Consider the following 20265-nt stretch of genomic DNA (forward strand, 5'->3'; position numbering starts at 1 on the left):
TGACTCTGACTCACCCGTGGCTTTCAACCTTATTGTGAGTAGCAAAGCTATGGATGATCAAGGCCTCTACACAGTTCACTGAGGAAGGCCCCTCAACAGCAACGTTTGCAGCCTTGCAAGGCAAACCAGCCTCTGACACTAGAACTCTTGGAGAATGCCAGAAGTCCCACCACATCAAACCTCAGGAAAGCCACCACAAAGCACAGAGAGCCCAGAAACAGCAAGGAAGGCCTGATGCCTTGGTGTGGTCCCAGAAGAGCACGAGGAGAAATGAGAGGCAACGCTGGTACAGCAGGTTAGGCTGTGCTTGCAACGCCTGCGTCTGTCATCAGAACCCGGGTGCAGGTCCTGGTTACCCTGCTTCCGATCCAGCTTCCTGCTAATGCGCCCGGGAAGATGGCCCAAGTACTGAGTCCTGCTATCTATGTGGGAGACCTGGGTGGAGTTCCAGGTTCTTGGCTTCCTCTTGGCCCAGACCTGACCATTGCAGCCAGTTGGAGAGTGAACCAGCGGATGCAAGATCTCTCCTCCATCTGTCTCTCTGTCAATCTGCCTTTCAAATAACTGAATGAATGAATGAATCTTAAAGAGAGAGCGAGAGATCCAACCCATTTGCCCTTGATGACTCTGGCCTGTTCATTCACTTTGTAAATAAACCTAGATAAGGTCGTTTCAGGGTGAGCATCACTAATCCAAAAACCCAAAACCTGAAACTCTTTGAATGCCAGCATGACACTCAAAAAGTTTCAAATTTTGGAACATTCTGGATTTGGGGTTTTCAGGTGAGGAATGCTGAACCTATAAACTGTATACAAATGTTCATTAAACAAACAAACAAAAAAAAAACTTCAAAAATCTGAAAAATACTTCAGGTCCCAACCATTTCAGAAAGGGAGACCCAACCTGGATAAATAAGGCACCACCCTGAATTCTACAGGGGGAGGCTTCAGCAAATTAAGACCCAACTAGGGCAAAATTACGGAAAGTGTTCTCAGAATGACAGGCGTCCACTTCCTGGCAGGAGAGAGGACAGCTTGAGGGAGGAAGGGGAGGTGGGGCTGCTCAAGGCAGAGGCAGAGGGAGGCACCTACCGGGGACTGGTACCAGGGGAAAAGAAGGCTGGAGAAAAACGGGTATGTTTAGGAGATGGCAAACAGGCCACCTGTGCCGGGATGAGGGTCCCAGCAGGTGGAAAATATTTACTGTCGGGGCTCATTGTAACACTGGAGGGGCACACTGGAAACCCACCACAGGCGAAGGTCAGGAAAGGAGCCCCTTCTAGCCTTCATTACATTTCATCCCAGGAAGGAGGGCTCTTTACAGAGGTGGAAAATGGAAGAAGTCAAGAAACTCGCCCCTGAGTTTGAACTGACTTTGACGAGAAAAGCAATCACTGATGCAAGCAACTCCTGGGCCTGAAATACAGGCTACAGAGCCTAGAGGAATCGGCAGGAGTGCCTATCCCAACGCAATTTCCCAAGAGAAACAGGGCCTGGAAGAGAGACCCCATGGATGGGTAGTGACCGCAAGCGACCATTCAGTCGGGGGTAAGATTCTCGGCTTGCAGGGTGGGCTCGTGGCGCATGGGGTTAAGCTGTTGCTTTAGGACACCTACCTCCCATATCCACGTACGATTTCAAGTCTCTGCTGCTCTGCTTTTGATAAAGCCTCCTGCTACTGCATCCGGGGGAGACTACAGATGATGGCCCCCACCACCCACTTGGGAGACCCAGATAGAGTTCCCAGCCCCTGGCTTTGGCTTGTCCCAGCCCTGGCTGTTACAGGCATCTGGAAAGTGAACCAACAGATGGAAGATCTCTATTTCTCGCTCGCTCGCTCTTTCTCTCTTTGTTGCTCTGCCTTTCAAGCAGATAAAAATAAACAAACATTTAAAAAAAAAAAAGAATTCGAGGTTTCAAATGCCAAGCCTTCTTCTCCTCCACCACCGTATTTATCACACTGGGGATCTTGAAGTTTGGAAAGTAACTCAGCCATTTACAGCATAATTACACAAACTTCAAAATGGTCTAATCCACAAACCCAGCCAGCTGAGGTCTCTGACTCCAGCCCTATTAACAGTGGGGTCTCACTACAACTCCAGTTAATTACACATTTAAGCAATGAGATGGAAAAATCGACTGTGATCTATTAAAAAATCGTTGCCCCCTGAAGTCACGCATCTGGGGGTGGGTAGAGAACTGGGATTTCACTTGAAGACAGCAGGCGCCTCAGCCTGGGCTGAAACTGTTTACAACGCATGGACAGGTTCCACACCAAGGCACATTTGGTGGAATTGATTTAAGGCTCTCATTAAAATGTTCCTTTGTTGAGCACAAGACACCACCACCACCCCCAAGCCCTGGGGAGATTCCAGACCTCCTGTCCCAAGCCCTCAGCAGCCTACCCTAACTCCCCCACCTCCAACCAAACACCCGCCGCCACCAGATTAACATCGATTAACATCAGAGTCATCTAGTTTCGGAAGGAATTTAGGAATTTAGCATTTGTTGAACAATCTCCTCTTGACTCCAGGACTCTCCACAGCGGCACTGAAGGCAGCCATATCGGACGGATCCACACATCCAAACCCAACCAGAGGACCTCAGGCCTGTGAGCTCGCTCTGCAGGCCGCCCATATGGTTGTCCCTCTCACCCCCCATCCCGGCTGGGAAAAAAAAAAAAAAAAGAAAAAGAAAAAAGTGCACACTTCCTCTGGGAGCAGATGTGGATTCTGCCATGAGCAATAACCAGTGTACACATCACAAGGAACACAGAGCCACTCCAGAAACATCTCCTGCGAACCACTGGAGTTTGTCTTAGCTCCTTCCCGGGTTACATTTCCCTCCTTTTACAACTAAGGCTGGGGGAGCCCCCGACAGCAGGCCAGAAGACCTCAGAAAAGGGAACTAATCCCCTGCCCTGCTACCCTACGGCCACTCTGCCAAGGAGGGGGGCAAGCGCTCAGCCAGGACAGGTCCCCCGGGGCAGAGAGGGGTGCTTCCAGGACCACCACTCAAGACCCTGTTGTTGGGGGCACGCGGGAGGGGGAGAGGCGTTATTTCCAGCCCAGGCTGTTTGGGATAGCTCAGCGCTTTCCTATAAAGCACTTCAAAGTGGTGACACCAGTGTGACAAAGCCGCGAAATGCTAGCTGAAGGGGGGTGGGGAAGGGTGTCCCGGCCGCCGCGAAGATGCGGGCCACACCCTCGCCAAAATGCTGGGGCCCTCCAGGAAGAGTCCGAAGGAGGGCTTTCTGCCCCAAGAGCAGAAAAAGGTTTCCTCTCCTCCGTGAGAGCACGGCCAGGATGGAAATCCAGGAAGCAGGGAGCACGGCCAACCCCGTCCGCACCTTCGCGGGCAGGCCATGCCCGATTTTGCCAGCGGCCTTCACACAGTCACCGCGACAGCCTGGGACCCTCGGCCGCCCGGATGCGACCCTGGCACCGAGTGGGCTCAAGGGCTGGGGCCCAAGAGCTGGAGGCTACGGGGCGGCCCCTAATTCTTCCCTTCGTCCATTCCCGCGAGCAAGACTATTCGAGGTCCCAGCGTTGCCCAGGAACTTGCAAGGGGAAAGCCGGGAGCGTCGGGCCGGCCTAGGTAACAAAGCTCCGCGCCTTGCGCGCCGCAGGTCGGTCCGGCACAGGGCCCCAGGCCGGGCTCCTCACCTGGCCGGAGCCCGCCGGGGCGACTCCGGCTCCTCCACCGCCAGCCGCCCAGCCGCACCCCCCGCAGGGGCGGTCGCCGTTTCTCCCCCAAAAGAAACTCCCCCATCGGGGGCCGGGAACTCCCAGCAGTTCTGTTGAGCGAACTCTCGAGTGGAGCCGGGACAACTCTGGGGAGGCTGGAACGCTGCCGGGGTGGGAGAGGGACCCCGGCCGAGTCCGCGGGGGCTGCGCCGGCCTCCCGGCTGCCCTTGCCCTTCCGCCAGGACCCCGCACCCCTCAGTGAGCCTCTCCACCACCCCGGAGTCCTGACCTCGCGCCCGCCGCCCAAACCCTCCCCGGTGCCCCCTTCTGCCCGCGGGACTCCTGCTCCCCAGTTCGCCGGGACTCACCGCCCAGCAGCGGCAGCAGCAGGACGCTGAGCAGAGCCAGCCAAGGGGGGCTGGCCGCGGAACCCCGCGCAGCTCCCATCGCGGCGGGCTCGGGGAAAGGAGCCGGAGGGCGCACGGCGGGCGCGCGGGCTGCGCTCCGTGGCGGGCCCAGGAGGCGGAGCGCACCGGAGCACGGGCGCCACTGCAGCAGCCGGAGCCCGAGCCCGAGGCGTCCGGAGCCAGAGCCGCGCGCTCCCGGGTACCTCCAAGCCCTCGCGCGCCGCCGCCGCCGCCGCCAAGCCCCGCCCCACGACGCCCCCTCCCCGCCGGCCTCCGCACGGCGCCCCGCCCCTTCGGCGCCCCCTCCCAGCCTGGGCGGGGAGGAGTTCGCAGTTGGGGGAGGGGTCTGGAGAGAGGTTGGGGGGATAGAGGGAAGAAGGCCCGGGGAGGGCGGGGGACCCAGGCGAGGTAGGGAGCCGTGTACCCACCGCCCAATCTACAGGGACCCAGGGGGTACCAAAGTGACTTCTCTGATCCCGTGGGCCCTAGGGAGGCTGGTCAGGCGGGCCCACCCGGAGGCTCCCACCAACAGCTCCCCTAGAATTCTCCAGGTAGGAGGGGAAAGGGTAGGCCGTGACCCACTCTTCAGCATGGGGAAATCCTGAAGGAGATCTAGAATGGCAGGGTGTCCTTGATGTCCTCAGTCAGACACTGGGGCTCAGCAGGGGTCTGATCCGGCTCTGAACCAAGTGGGACCCAAAGGTAGAAACATACTGGGCTCTGAAAACCAGGCTGAAGGTTGTTAAACTGACAAATTCATCCCAAGTCCATCTCCAGGCAGTCTGGGCTGTGTCAGGGCATGGCCAAGTCTCCAGCTGTGGGGAGGCCCAGCACAGCCCTTGTTCCAGGCACCCCCCAACCCCCAGCGCCACCACCCCCACATTCTTTCTTTGTTGTGAAAGCAGCAAGGGGTGTAGGAGGCGGGTCAGGAGGAGTCAAGCTTTAGAAGATGGGCCCCAGCTGCTGCTCAGGCCTCCAGGATGTGCTGAGAGCACAAGGATAGTGCCTTGCCCCCCCCCCCTCGGGCTCCGGAGGGCCCCCCAGGCCTGCTTAGGCCTCCCTTCCCCCAAGCAGCTGGGAGGAGGAGGGGCAGCCACAAAGGGCCTCACAGGCAGGAGAAGTGGCGCCAGGACCCCAGGGTCCTGCCACATGGCCACCACATGTCCCTGACAACCCAGTCCACAGCACCTTCTCCCCGGGTTGTGGGCCCTCCTTCCCCATCCCCCAGATGCCTCCCTCCAGGCCTGCTGGAGAGGGAATAAAGAAGAGAGGAGAGGTCTAAGATTTGCCCCTCCTCCTGTCACCCCATCTGTCACTGCCCCTCGCCCCTCTCTGAAGGACCTTCCTGCCCTCTGCACTCAGGACTCAGTAGCAGAAAGGTTACCTGATTCTTTTATTTAAGAAACGTGAAATACATGGACCTGAAGTGAGGCAGCAGAGGGGAGGGAACAAGAGACGCCCGGGCAAGGTGGCTCTGCCGGCCGGCCAGCCCTAAACCCTCTGACAGAAAAGCCAGAGGCAGGCTTCATCTCTAAGGTGCATACCTGATCTTGCCCACCTTGGGGGCCCCAGAGCTAGCTACTCTCGAGGACCCCCTGGTGGAGGGAGAGTGTGTCCTGAGGGTCCTTCCTAAGAGGGATTCCTGAGGAGGGAGCCAAGACCCTATGGGCAGCAGCAGACTTCTGGTTACACTGCTCCCCGTTCACTACCCCACCTTGCGATGGGGAAGGGACTGGAGCAGTGGGGAATGCTGTGAGGGCTGTGGGGGACCCAACAGGCCTGTGGGGAGGGTTGAATGTCAGCTGCTTGATGAGAGATCCGTGGTGCTGGCACTGAGGCCCCGGGAGACCTGAAACAACAATACCACCCTGTCAGCCAGGGACCTTGGCCTCCTGGAGTCCAGCCATCCCACAGCTGCATCCATCCCGGGACCTAGGATATAGATCCTGTAACTCAACCCCAAGCCCTGGGGTCTTTGGTTAGCCTCTGCGAGAAATCTTCCAGTTGGCTACAATCTGGTGGACTCCTGGCACGTGCCCTGAATATGTCGATGGCAGAGGTCACTGCCATCAAAGCATCAGTCCTGTTTTCTCCAAGGCAGATTACTGAATACTTTTCTGTTTTCTCCTTCTCATGCACTTCTAAGTCTCCAAGGTGAGGAGGATGGTGGCTGCAGGGCTCCAGGTCATTCCTGAATTATTCATAATTCCAAAGGACCAGTTTAGAGAACATCAATTCCTAGTCCCTTCCTGCTTAGTTGCTACTATTTCTGGCCTGGAACTGTCTCTTGGTGGTCACCACCCCAACAAGCTGCCTGGTTCCCCAAGGACTGTCCAGTTCCCCGGCCCTGTCCTCCTCCCAGGTGACTCTCCCTCTCCCTGACTCTCCTTGGGCTTGCCTGTGTCCTTGCTTTCTCACCTGGAGGGGCGCGGCACTGGGTTGGTTCAGATAGTTCAAGGAGGCTGCCCGCTTCATGTTGCTGCTACAGTGGAAAAAGAAGAATTGAGGCCTCCTGTTCTCCTCAAGCAGCCCTGAAGCTACAGGCCTCTGGGGCACCACTGCACAAAAATCAGATCACTGCCTCTTCCCCCTCACTTCCCCCACTCTCAGCTGCATCAGGAACCAGCACCACCACAGGATCCTTCATCCTCCCACTGGGACACTCATTCGCCCCAACCCTTCCGCCACACCATCCCACAAATCTCTCCCAGACACTTCTCCAGAGATCAGGGGCCAAGAAGAGGCGAAAGCAAAGGCTGATCCACCTTGTTTGCCATATCCCAACCTGGCTGAATACCTGGAGGGCCGAGGCTCCGTCCCCTGGAGCTTCCTCACCAGGAGTTCGCTGCTTCTACGAAGCACATCCCGGATCTTGCCCAGAGAGCCACTCCTCTGCAGAGTCCCACTGCCATCCTGGCAGACAGAGTGGAACAATGGGAGCCAAGGGGACTCCATGCCAGCTGGCTTCTGAGTCCACTACTGAGATTTCTTCTGCACACATCTTCCACCCCTAAAGCCCAGTGATTGAAAATAAAAGCCCTGTGGGGAAGGGTGGTGGGAGGGCTTTTGGAATCATGGTTAAGGCCCTGATTGGAACACGTGCCTTCCATACCAGAGTGCCCTGGGTTCAAGTCCCAGCTCAACTTCCTATTCTACCTTCCTGCTGATGTGTATCCTAGGAGGCAGCAGGTGATGGCTCAAGTACTTAGGTCCCCGCCACCCATGTGGGAGACCCAGACTGTGTTCTGCCTGACCCAGCCACAGCTGTTGTAGACATTTGCAGAATGGAACCAGCAGGTGGAATATCTATCTCTGTGTGTGTGTCCATGTGTGCCTCTGTTTCTCACATGTGTACATCTTTAAAATAAAAATAAATAAAATTTAAAAGAAAATAAGAGGCCGGCGCCGCGGCTCACTAGGCTAATCCTCCGCCTAGCGGCGCCGGCACACCAGGTTCTAGTCCCGGTCGGGGCGCCGGATTCTGTCCCGGTTGCCCCTCTTCCACGCCAGCTCTCTGCTGTGGCCCGGGAGTGCAGTGGAGGATGGCCCAGGTACTTGGGCCCTGCACCCCATGGGAGACCAGGAAAAGCACCTGGCTCCTGGCTCCTGCCATCGGATCAGCGCGGTGCGCCGGCCGCAGTGCGCCAGCCGCGGCGGCCACTGGAGGGTGAACCAACAGCAAAAGGAAGACCTTTCTCTCTGTCTCTCTCTCTCACTGTCCACTCTGCCTGTCAAAAAAAAAAAAAAAAGAAAAAGAAAAGAAGAGGGGCCAGCGCTGTGGCGCAGCAGGTTAACACCCTGGCCTGAAGCACTGGCATCCCATATGGGCGCCAATATGAGTCCCGGCTGCTCCACTTCCCATCCAGCTCTCTGCTGTGGCCTGGGAAAGCAGTGGAAGATGGCCCAAGTCCTTAGGCCCCTGCACCCACTGGGAGACCTGGAAGAAGCTCCTGGCTCCTGGCTTCGGATTGGCGCAGTTCTGGCCATTGCAGCCAAGTAGGGAGTGAGCCATCGGATGGAAGACCTCTCTCTCTCTTTGCCTCTCCTCTCTCTGTGTGACTGACTGACTTTTGAATAAATAAATAAATAAAATCTTAAAAAAAAAAAGAAGAAGAAGAAGAAGAAGAGCCCTGTCAAAAGTTGGCTCCCAGAGCCAGGTTGGAAGAGGCCAGCTCACTAGAATGAAGACGATTGCCCTCATATCCTACCAGAGCTTGGAGGAAAAGGAAGCTCAGGGCCTCGCCCCGCCACCAGCAAGGGCAGGAGAGGCCAAGGGCACTGAGCAGACTTACCCCTGACCACTCCACAGCCACCGAAGCGTCTTCACCTCCCTCAAATTTCACAGTGTCCCCCGGGCCTTCCTGGGAGGTCCTTCTGTCACCATCCCCAAGCAGCTCTGCCACCTTGGTCTGGCTGATAGGGTCAGTACCCTGGAAGGAAAAGGGAAATGGGCCTTCCTACTCCTCCACTCCTCAGGATGGGACTTTCAACCCTTTTTTCACCACCAGCCACTGCAAGGACAACACTCTTCCTTGTGAAGCCCCAGTACACACCTACAGTACAGTATTCACCTCTCTCTCTCTCTCTGTAATGTGTTCCTCTATAGAACCACATACATGTCTTTAGCCATCGCCTACAACGAGTTGATTTCCCCACCTACTAATGGGTTGTGACTCAAAACTGAGACGCTCTGACTTGGGACTCTCCTCAGTGTTACCTTCTCACCCAGCACCTACACGGCCCCAGTGGAAGAGCAGAGCTCCCTCTATCATCTCCGTTCAGTGCAGGGAATCTTGAGTCTGGTGTCCTGACCACAAAGGGCAGGCAGAGGCTAAGAACAGCCTTAAAAATAGCCACAAGACTGCCTCACCTTCCTCTCCCTCCTGTCCTCATCGGAGGAGACTCCTATTCTTAGGAGACCCACAAGAAGCCTGGGTTGCCCCTCGTCTTAGGACCCTTCCTTCCGGGACCTCCTTCCCCTCCTGGCCTCTGACCTGTTTCCGGGAACGCAGGGCACACTCCTCCAGGGTCTCAGCTGCCTCCAGCTTCCCCTGGCGCCTGTACAGAGCTCCTAGGTTTCTCAGGGTCGTGTTCACGGTGGGGCTGTGGGACATGAGACCCAGGAAACAAACAACAACGGGCTCAGGACAGGAAACAGGAGAGGGAGGGACTGGAGCTAAGGCTGAGGCAAGCTCAAAGGGAAGAGAAGGCCCAGGAGGCTGGGGTCATGGCCTGGATGGAGGGCGGCAGAGGCCCGGCTGGCTGTCACCACAGCTTACCTGCTTACTTTGCAGGCCTTGTACCAGCCTCCGTACTCAGCGTAGGGTGTGCCGCCCTCATGGTGCCGGATCTGCAGGACAGATGGGATGGGGAATGGGAGCCAGTGATGAAAGTACAGAGATGCTGAGGTGTAGGCTGGCATGGGCTGGGGTGCAGGCTGGGTTGGGAAAGGCACCGTGCATCTAGGGCTGCTGCAGGGGTGGGAAGGGAGCAGCTGGGCTAACGGAAAGAGCAAGACACAGGCCTTAGAGGCCTCTGGTTCTCCAGACTGGCCTTCTGCCCCCCACTCACTTTGCTCATTTCCTCCCGCTCCTCTGCATGCATCCAGATGGGCTTGTGGTCGTCTGGGGGTGACACATGGAGTGGGGAGGTTAGAGAACATAGCCAGACAGTCTGTGAGAGCCAGGACCCACAGGCTGACACTGCTGGGCGAAAGGGGTCTCCTCCCCCAACCCCGGAACCACCGTGATCTTAACCCCCCACCTTCCATGGGCATTTCTTTTCTTCCCTGCAGCCCCCTCCCCAGGCCCACACCACTCACCATCCACAGACCCAAACTCTTGCACGTGGGCTCGGGTCAGGATCTCTTTGTACAGCGTCTCGGCCTCAGCATACTTGCCCTGCTTCAGGTAACAGGAAGCCTGGGAGGCAGGAAGGCCAAAGCACAGGAGCAAGAGATGGAGGGAGACAAGGTCTTTGCCGGGCTCAGGGGCGTCCACTTCTTGCTGTCTCTCTGACTTTCCCCAGAAGGCCTCCTATTCTAGCAGCAGGGTCAAAGGTATCCCCACTCCACTCCCAAGAGGCTCTGGCACTTCTGCCGCTGGCTTGAAGCAGCTCCTTCAGTCCCAAAGGCAGCCCCAGAGACGGGCACACGGTGGATGAGAGTGGCATGCCAATTCCAGTGCTTCTGGCCAATTCCAGGAGCCAGGTGGCCTCCCCCGCCCCCTCCTTCCACCCCGTGTCCTTTCATCCCTTACCAGGTTGTTCTTGGTGCGGGCTACATTCGGGTTGTCCGGCCCCAGCTGCCCCTCATAGATGGCCAGTGCTCGCAGGTAATAGCGCTCTACGGCCTCATACTTGCCCTGGTTCTGGCACAGAAGGGCCAGGTTGTTTAGCTGCTTTGCTACATCTGGGTGGTCAGTGCCAAGGACCTGGAGGGGAGCAAAGGGGCAGACAAAAGGCCATAATGATGGTTCACACACACAGGGAGCAGAGGGAAGGGAATGAGGGAGAGGAAACAGGGCTGGGCGTGGGGGTGGGGGTAAGGGGAAGAAGTGAAGGACAAGGGTAGACTGACATGGGGGAAGGGTCACAGTGATGGATGGGGACGAATGGAGAGAGGCTCGGGTACCTTCTCTCGGATCTCCAGTGCTCGCTGGCACAGCGGTTCTGCCTCCTTGTATTTGCCCCTTTTGCCGTAGAGCACAGCCAGATTGTTGAGTGTGGCAGCCACCTATGAAGACAGACCTGGCCCATCAGACGTGCAGGACCCAGGAGAACCTGAGGTCCCCTCCCCACCGCCGCACAGCAGGGCCCCACGTGGCACAACACCAAGAGAGGTGGACTCTCACTGACACACTCAGAAGCTGAGGGGAGGAAGGCTCCGGGGCTCTGAGGGTGTTGTACCGCCCTCTAGGGGGACTTCTAGAAATTTCTGGAGTGTTGTTTTGGGGTTGCCATGAAGACTGAGGGTACTATTACCCCTGAGGAGGTGAGAACACAACAGATGTTCTGCATGTGCAGGGCGACTATGCCAACTTCTGAACGTCCTGCCTGGCACTCAAACATAGACAGCAAGCTTTGACTTTGACTTTTGGTGGGATATCAAGATGGGAGTCGTGTATTCTGAGACCCATCATCCCTGCTGTCACATACCTTAAAAAAGGAGCTTATTTCCCATTTTTTCCACTTTAACAATCTATCATTTGTTTTGGCCTACTGGCCCTACTTATGAGGCTATATCTCTGTTTTCTTCTCATATTCAAATCAGTCTGGCCTGTGATTACTTATTATAACACTGCCTTCTAATCAGGTATGTACTCACACTTCTGTCTCATTTTTCTCTTACTTCTTACACAGAAGCACCTACTGGTCTACTTCTAAATCCAGAGTTATTCCTCATATATCACACTACTTTATTATGTCTTCTAGCACTGTTGTACTCAACACAGTTATTCTTGTGTTGTATTTTTATCTTAGCATACTACGTTAAATTTATTGTTCTCATAAATTACTTCCCTTGCTTCTCTTTCATATTAACTAGTGTGTCATATTAACTTTCTTGTAAGTAGGATACATTGTCTATGAATTAAATTTCAGAATATTAATTATAAAAAGCAAGTAACTGAACTGCAGAGAATTGAGAGCCACGGAGATACCGGATGGTGCTGGCAGAAAGGAGGTCCTGTGCCTCCTTCCTGAGCATCCGAGTGAGGGAACCAAGGGCAGCGTGCGGACAAGCTAAGAGAACAACGGCAGAGGGCAGAGGGCAGAGGGCAGAGGGCAAGGAGCACTGACAGCAGGATGGTCCCGGCCCAGAGTGCTCTCCCGGATGCTGAGGGCATCGTTCAGCAGGTGGGCAGCTTCCTTATACTTATTCTGGTCCCTGGAAGAGGCCAAAGGTGACAACGGTTACCCTGACCTCTGCTCCCAAGTCATCTCCTTCCCACTCTCCCTCCCCTGGGGAGGACTGAGGTATATTTAGAGATCGGGGACACCCATGGGGACAAGAGGCCTGGTGTGGATGGTGAGAGGGCTCCACTGATACATCCAGACCAGGATGCAGAGCACTGTTGTCCTCCGAGGAGGCCACAGGAAGCTAGGGTGTGTGTGGTGTGTGTGTATGTGTGTGTGTGTGTGGAGGCTCCCTCCAGGAGAGACCAGAGCAGCAAACAGCCTGCGAGATGAGTATCGTCTGAGGTCAAGGACTTGGCATGGTACCCAGTGGGGAATATCCTGGAAGCCCAGCAGGGAGAAGAGGCACCCAGTGGAGAGGAGGCATGGGTGCCAAAGAGGGAGAGGAGTCTGGGGGGCGGGGGGGCGGTGCTCACCGATACACCAAGGCGAGGATGTTGAGCATGGTGGCGACATCAGGGTGGCCACGGCCAGATGTGCGCTCCAGGTCCTCCAGCGCCTGCTTGCAGAGCGGCACAGCCACCTCATAGCGACCCTGGGCTGCGTACTGAATCACCAGGTTGTGTAGCGTCCGCAACCTTGCTGGGATCTCATATCCACCCTGCTGGGCGGCTGCAGCGCCTTGGCCACGCGACACTGAGCCAGCCCGGAAAACGAACAGCAGATTTCCTGGAGGACTCTTCCTCTCCCACCCCAGACCTCCCCTCTATGTCTTGTTCCATACCTGCACCTGCCCCTACCAGACTCTCTCTACTGACACCAGAGCCTCCACTGCTATTCTGTTACCTGCTCCCTGGAACCTGTGCCCACTACAGTTCTATTTGTTCCCAGTGATGCATTCACTCAATAAGACTGAGCGGGGCCAGTGTTGTGACATAAAGGGTTAAGCCACCACTTATGACCCTGGCATCCCACATGAGTGCCAATTTGAGTCCCAGCTGCTCCACTTCTGATCCAGCTCCTGAGAAAGTGGCAGAATATAGCCCAAATACTTGGGAGATCCAGATAGATGTCCAGGCTCTTGGCTTTGACCTGGCCTAGCCTTGACAGTTGCAGTCATTTGGGGAGTGAACTAGCAGATGGAAAATTCCCCTCTCTCTCTCCCTCCCTCCCTACCTCTCTCTCTCATAGCCTTTCAAATAAATAAAAAAATCTTAAAAAAAATAATAAGCCTGAGCCAGGGGCTATCCCAGGAACACAAAGATAAGAAAGAGCTGGTTCCTTCCCCTGAAGAACTCATGCTCTTCCCATCTCAGGTTCATTCCCCCATAGACCGTGAACACATCACCAGTGAGACCTGTGTTATTTTCATCTTGCTATTCCTAGTGCTCGGCACATATCGCTTAATAAACATTGATGATAAGGAGGAGGCTGAGAAAATTAAAGGACTAGCCCAGCCCTGCCCCCTCTCCAGAGAGAGGGGAGAACCTGTTTCTGGATGGTGACATCCTGAGCACAGGGCTGGGCCCAGAGCAGCCTCTTGCTGCCCCTCGTTCCCCTCCAGCTCTGAGGCAGACTCACAGCCGTTGCTAGGGTCCTCCTCCTCTTCGTTGGGGAAGAGGTCATCCAGAGAATCCTTGGTGGCATCCCCTTGTTTTTCCTCCTGGAAGGGAAGCAGTAGCATGTGAGGGCCAAGATAGCGCCGGTGTGAGGGCCCCTCTAAGCCACAAAGTCACTGAGAGGGGCCTCTGCCCTGGGAAGGCCAGCATCCGGCCCAGCCACACTCAGGCCTCTTTTGTTGGCAAAAGCCAGAGATGCTTGGCACAAATTCCCACGACTTCCCCTTCCTTCACATCCAGAAAGTTCCCTTCCTTACTACCTCCACTCCCCAGCCTCCCTCTCTCCTGCTCCACTCTTGTAATTATAGCCCTGTGCTGATGCCTGGTGTTTACTCTGATTATATGTCTGTTCTGTCTCTCCTGAGGCCGGACAGTGTCTCTGACCTTACTGACACATGCCCAAGGTGTCTCGCTCAGCCTCACACCCATCATCTGCCACTGCCTGCTTCGGACATAGTGAGCACCCCTCACTGTCCAACCTACTTCCACACTGGGAGAATCTGCTTTTCCCATCAGGAACGGCAGCTTTAAGCAGCGACCTCCAGCCCTTTCCCCTGCCCCCTGCCCTCTGCCCCCTGTACCAGTGTGTCCCATGCAAAGCGTCTCCTGACTCTCTCAGGGGTAGACCAGTAGTGCAGCCCTGGAGCCTTAGCTTGACTCCCCTGTCTCTCTTCCTTGTCATCCTTCAAGAATCATCCCAAACCCTTGTCAAATGAGAAATTCAACCTAAAGCATACCCATCTCTGTCCCCGGCCCCCTCTGGGAATCCTTTAATCATTCCGGCCTCAGGGGCCTACCTCCTATGAATTCCTCTTGCACTTACTGAGCCATACTCACCCAGCACGGAACATCTGCTGCCATGTGTTGTCACACCTGCGTTCTCAAGCGTGAGCCCTGTCCCCTACAGACACATTATAAACTCAAGAAGGCAGAGTGTCTCTTCTACGGGTCTTTATAGCTCCCTACACACATCTTGCACTGCCTGAGGCACAGCGATACATGAATGCCCGTTGAGTGAGAGTGAAATTTCACACGTTTCCACAGCAAATGTTAAGAGGGTCTTGTGCAACTGGGTTTCCCTACCTGTAGCACTTAGTGTTCTGCACTGGAATTGTCCAGGAGCTTGTCTGTTTCCCCTCACGAGTCCATGACTGTGACAGCAGCAAGTGTGTCTGCCTGTTCACTAGGGGAACGCATAGTGCCTGACACAGTAAGCATTTCACCAAACGTTCATTGAATGAACAGAGAGTTTTCCCCGCAGCCATCACCTGAAAAAGCAATCCTGCCAGGTGGGGTAGGTTGGGGAGCTGCTAGGCCCTGAGGATGGGGGGACAACGGCCCCACTGGTGGTGTCTCCCAGCTGCCCATCCCCCGGCCAGCCCCACCTGCGAGTGCTCACCGCAGCGTGCCCGTCCTCGTCATACTGCCGCAGCTGCCCCAGGAACTCCAGGTGCTTCTTTTCCTCCTCCAGCTGAGCCACGGCCTGCTCACTGCGCTGCAGTCGCTGCTGGGTGCCCGCCAGCTCGTCCCGCAGCCACTGGTTCTCCTGGCACAGCCGCCGTACCTGAGCCCGCAGCTTCTGTTTCTCTGACTCCACTGTGCTCAAGTGGTTGGCGAGAGCCAGCATCACCTAGGTGGGCACATCCTGTGAGCTCCAGACTCCAGAAGGGAGCCTATAGGCAGGAGGGGAGCCTACTGGGAAGCAGCAAGACTGGCAGGAACACAGAGGAGCCCAGAGGCAGGAATTTTGGCTAGCAATGATGCTATCTTCAAAATACACCCTGAATCTCACCACTGCCATTGCCATTTCGCAAGGCCAAGCCACCACTAATTCCCACCTGGATGACCACAGCAGCCTCCTCACTGGCCTCCCTGTTTCTGCCCTTGCTCCCCCGGAGCCTATTCTCAGTCTAGCAGCCAGATGATGTCAAATTAGATCACATCATTCTTTTCAAAACATTCTGACGGGGGCTGCGTTGTGTGGTGCAGTGGCTGCAATGTGGTATTCCATGTCAGAGTGCTGGTATGAGTCCCAGCTGCTCCACTTCTGATCCAGCTCCCTGCTAATGTGCCTGGGAAAGCAGTGGAGTATAGCCCAAGTGCTTGGGCTCCTGCCTACCACATGAAGTTCCTGGTCCCTGGCTTCAGCCTGGCCCAGCGCCAGCTGATGCAGCCATTTGGTGACAGAACCAGTAGATGGAAGATATCTCCTCCACCCCACCCCCACCCTGTCACTTTGCCTTTCAAAGAAATAAATAATTTTTATTTGAAAGGCAGAGTTACAGAGAGAGGAAAAGAGATCTTCTATCTGATGATTCACTCTCCAAATGGGTACAACGGCTGGGGCTGTGACAGGCAGAAGTCAGGAGCCAGGATCTTCTTCCACATCTCCCTCATTGGCTCAGGGGCCCAAGTACTTGGGTCATCATCTGCTGCTTACCCAGACAGGAAGTGGAGCAGCCAGGTCTTGAATCAGCACAATCTCAAACCAGCACTCATATGGGACACCCAGCCTTGCAGGTGGTAGCTTGACCCGTAACACCACAATGCCAGCCCCAATAAATAAATCTTTAAAAAAAAAATCAAAACATTCCAATAGAGGTAGATGCTTGGCCTGATGTTTAAGATGCTGGTTTGGACACCCGTGTCCCACATGGAAGTGCCTGGATTTGGTCCCCAGCTCTGGCTCCTGACTCCAGCTTCCTGCTGGTGCAGACACTTGGAGGCAGTGGTGACAGCTCATGTCGTTGGGTTCCTGCCACCCACATGAGAGACCTGGTGGCTCCTGACTTCAATCCTGAACCAGTCCTGTCTGTTGCAAGCATTGGGGCTGTGTGTCAGCAGGTGGGGGATCTTTCTTTCTGTCTCCTTCCTCTCTCAAAAAAAAAAAAAAAAAACCTAAAGAAACAAAACATCCCAGTAGCTTCCATATCACTAACATAAAATAAAAGCAGTCAATTGCACATGATCTCTCTGCTTCTCCCCAACTCCATAGTCCATTAGACTTTTCTTCTTTGCTTTCCTTCACTGAGTGCACTACAGCCACACTGCTCTTTGCTGTTCAATGAACTCAGCAGGCAGGCTCAAGTTCAAGTTCAGGGCCTCTGCACTGGCTGTTCTGTTTAGGAGGCTGATCTCTTATTGATTGGATGATTCATTCCATCACCTTTTTAAATCTTTGCTCCGATATCACCGTTACAGTGAGGCCCTGTTGGATCAGCATTATCTAAAACTGTACCCTCTCCCCACACTCCCTAGTCCCCCTCCCTGACTCATTTCTATCTTTAGCAAGTATTGCTCGGCACACTGCATCATTTACTCATTTGTTGTGCATTGCCTGTCCTGTCCCCACCCCTACTCCCCAACACCTAGAATGCAAACACCAACGTGGCAAAGATTTTGTGACGTATCTCCTCTGCTCAAAGGAGTTCTGGCCCATACCAAGGGCTTCAAACATATTTACTGAATTAATGTATGCATGCATCTAAGACAAGGTGATCCCAAGTGACCCAAACATCCAACCAGACAGCTGCTCCGCCACCCGCTCTGACTCATTCAGCACCAGCTCACCTGGGCCTCGCTCAGCCCCAACTCTATGTTTTCCATGGATCGGCGCAGCTGCCGGGCCTTCTCATGCACCAGCCCCTCCTCATGGCCTCCCTGCTGCAGACACTCGATGGTGTGGGATAGGCTTTGCAACACAGCCTGGTGTTCACTGTGCAGGGCCTCCAGTCCTTGGCTCACGAGCCGAGTGCTTCCCAGGATCTCCTCTTGGCTGAGTCGGTGCCCTGCAGGTTCATCCCGCTGCCCCAACACCAGACCTGACATCCTGGCCAGGGGAACCTCGCCTGGGCTAGACAGAAACAAGAATTCAGCTGTGGTAAACACAAGACAGAGAAGCTGAGGACCTTGGTAATAGGGATCCAAGTGAAGGGACAGGAGTATGGGTGATCCTGTGACTTAGCTGGAGGAAAACTGCTACACTTAACAGAAAGCTAAGATTCCAGGCAGAGATGGAGAGGGGAACAGGCATTTGGCACAGAGTTAGGATGCTACATGGGATGAGTGCCTGGGGGTTTGAGTCCTGGATCTGCTTCTGATATTTATTTGAAAGGCAGAGTTACCGGGGGGGGGGGGGAGGGAGAAAGGGAGAGAGAGAACTCTTCATCTGCTGGTTTACTCCCCAAATGGATATAACAGCTAGGGCTGAGGCTAGGCTAGGCCAAAGCCAAGAGCCTGGAACTTCATCCAAGTCTGCCACATGGGTGGCAGGGACCCAAAGACATGGGGCATCTTCTGCTACTTTCCCAGGCACATTAACAGGAACCTGGGACTCAAACCAGTGCTTACTGCTGCCCTACAACACTGGCCCCGTCTATCTTTTTCTCTCTCTCTGCCTTTCAAATAAATAAACTTTTTAAAAAAAAAATTTTTTTTAATTTTTTACGGGCAGAGTGGACAGTGAGACAGAGAAAGGTCTTCCTTTTCCATCGGTTCACCCCACAATGGCCACTGCGGCTGGCGCACCGCGCTGATCTGAAGCCAGGAGCCATGTGCTTCTCCTGGTCTCCCATGCGGGTGCAGGGCCCAAGCACCTGGGCCATCCTCCACTGCACTCGTGCTTCTCCTGGTCTCCCATGCGGGTGCAGGGCCCAAGCACCTGGGCCATCCTCCACTGCACTCCCGGGCCACAGCAGAGAGCTGGGCAGGAAGAGGAGCAACCGGGACAGAATCCAGCGCCCCGACCGGGACTAGAACCCAGTGTGCCGGCGCCGTAGGTGGAGGATTAGCCTAGTGAGCATGGCGCTGGCCTCAAATAAATAAACTTTTAAAAAGTCTTTAAAAAAGCTTAAATATGTTGTTTTTAAAAAAGAGAGAGAAGAGTTGAAATGAAGCCAGACTGTAGAGGGAACAAAGGTGCCTGGAACTATCAAGGATTAAGACTTACGAACAGAACAGAAAAGACGTTGGAGAGAGCTTAGGTTAGGAAAAGAAATGAAGAGAAGAGAGACTACATTAGAGTACTCAAAGAAGGGCCAGCATCATAATATAGCCAGTTAAGCTGCCTGCAATGCTGCATCTCATGGTGCTGGCTGGAGTTTCAAGTCTTGGCTGTTCTACTTCTGATCCAGCTCCCTGCTAATGCACCTGGGAAAGCACTAAAAGATGGCCCAAGTGCTTGGGCCCCTGCACCCACATGGGAGACCCAAGTGGAGCTACAAATTCCAGGCTCCTGCCTTCAGCCTGGCCCAGCCCTGGCCATTGCAGCCCTTTGGAGAGTGAACCAGTGGATCAAAGACACACACACACACACACACACACACACACGTCTCTCTCTGTCTCTCTCAATGTAACTCTGCCTTTCAAATAAAAAAAAAATAAAAGCATCCAAAAAATGGTGTTTGGGAGAGTTGCAAAGGGAACACAGTTAAAGAAGTCAGGAAATACGCAAAACATAAAAAAAGTTGGGTTTAAAAAAAAAAAAAACGGGAAAAATAGGTTTCAAAGTGAAACCAGGAGCTTTCCTTGCAGGGTCACATGAGAGGGCTCAAGGTCCTCAGGCTGCGTCACCCACAGAAGCCAGCCCAGCATCTCCCAAACTAGCCAGCCCTGCCTCTTCCCCACTTCTCAGGACCCAGGCTGCCTTCCCGCTTCCTCAGAAGGGCCTGCCTAGTCCTCTTACCTGAGCACCGAGCAGAGCCCGCGGCGCTGGGGATCAGGACTGGGCCGGGAAGGAACTCTGCCTGCAGCCAGGGATTCGGAAGGATCTGCCCTGCCCAAAGTCCAGAAGTTCTTTGTTCCCACCCCTTCTCTGGCCACTTCACAGCCACCCAGAGGACCTGGCACCAGGCCCCACCCAGGACAAACACCCTCCCTCCTTCTGCCCACAGGTCTCGGAAGATGACCAACGTCCCTCCTCCTTTTCCAAGCCAGCCTCAGGCTCCAGGCCTGGGGAGCTCCCTTCTCCCAAGAAGGGAGTTGGAGACAGACTTCATCAGAGACCTGCCACAAGGGTGTCTGGGAGAGGGCGAAGAGGAAGACCTGCTCACTCCCAGCGCCGTCGCTTCCGTGGCTTTTCCTGTCACCATCACCTGCTAACAGGCTCTGAGGAATCACCGTACGGTGTCTCCCAAATGCCTGGTGATGCGGGGGAAGAACGGGGGTCTCCTGAGCGGCGCTGGGAGCTGGTGTCCCAGACCTGGGAACGCGCTTCGAGGGGCGTCCATGCCTGCTGACCTGCCCTGGGGCCCTGCGTGGGGGACACACTGAGGTGGGCAGGGGCGGGAGAGTGCTGGACGACCTAGGTCCAAGGAGCCTGCGAGGGGCCGGCGGCGGGACAATCCCGAGGTCACTGAGTCAGTTGGTCGCGCAGGGGGCGGGGCAGGCCGTCCGTCTGTCCGTCTTCATGCCAAGGGGCGGGGAAGAATCGAGGGGGGCGGGGTTTTTGAATTCGGAATTTTGTGAGGCTAGTCGCAGGAGGGCTGCTCATCTGTCACGGAGTCCAGGAATGATAGGTGGTAGAGACCTCAAATCTCAGATCCAGAGATACCCGCAAAGACTCACCTGCAGTCTGTCGGTCGGCCTGCCGCCCTTGCCAGTACTGCCCCTTTAAATCCATCATGGCTGCCGCTCGAGGCAATTGTTTTGACGGCTCTAAGGGGCGGGGCCTGTTCCCTAGTCACGCGACCTTAGAGCCGCC

General features: G+C 55.2%; 2 protein-coding genes across 9 annotated transcripts in view; both read right to left on the minus strand.

Annotated features, from left to right (window-relative positions):
• PTK7 (protein tyrosine kinase 7 (inactive)) overlaps positions 1-4320 on the minus strand; it is a 61265-nt gene extending 56945 nt beyond the window's left edge. The window contains exon 1 of the mRNA XM_017345138.3: positions 4054-4320. Within this exon, the coding sequence (XP_017200627.2) occupies positions 4054-4132 (79 nt within the window). The 5' untranslated portion in view covers positions 4133-4320. The remainder of the gene's footprint in view (positions 1-4053) is intronic.
• A 1146-nt stretch (positions 4321-5466) lies between these two features.
• KLC4 (kinesin light chain 4) lies at positions 5467-20226 on the minus strand. Of its 8 annotated transcripts, none has more exons than XM_017345137.3 (18): positions 19803-19943; positions 19608-19703; positions 19249-19338; positions 17136-17418; positions 14965-15195; positions 13528-13609; positions 12423-12642; positions 11890-11977; positions 10724-10825; positions 10350-10523; positions 9914-10013; positions 9664-9716; positions 9372-9442; positions 9087-9195; positions 8385-8522; positions 6890-7005; positions 6511-6574; positions 5467-5941 (listed from the first exon to the last, which is right to left on the minus strand). In XM_017345137.3, exons 2-18 carry the CDS (start codon positions 19652-19654, stop codon positions 5891-5893), a joined length of 2019 nt encoding a protein of 672 aa, XP_017200626.1. In that variant the 5' UTR covers positions 19655-19703; positions 19803-19943; the 3' UTR covers positions 5467-5890. The 8 variants fall into 8 exon arrangements, with proteins under 8 accessions (XP_017200626.1, XP_008261157.1, XP_008261159.1 ...); XM_008262935.4 differs by having other exon boundaries at positions 19249-19333; positions 19803-19934; XM_008262937.4 differs by lacking the exons at positions 19608-19703; positions 19803-19943 and adding an exon at positions 20130-20226.
• Positions 20227-20265: the final 39 nt, after the last annotated feature.

Source organism: Oryctolagus cuniculus, chromosome 5 (assembly GCF_964237555.1).
Source record: "Oryctolagus cuniculus chromosome 5, mOryCun1.1, whole genome shotgun sequence".
Taxonomy (NCBI): Eukaryota; Metazoa; Chordata; class Mammalia; order Lagomorpha; family Leporidae; genus Oryctolagus; species Oryctolagus cuniculus.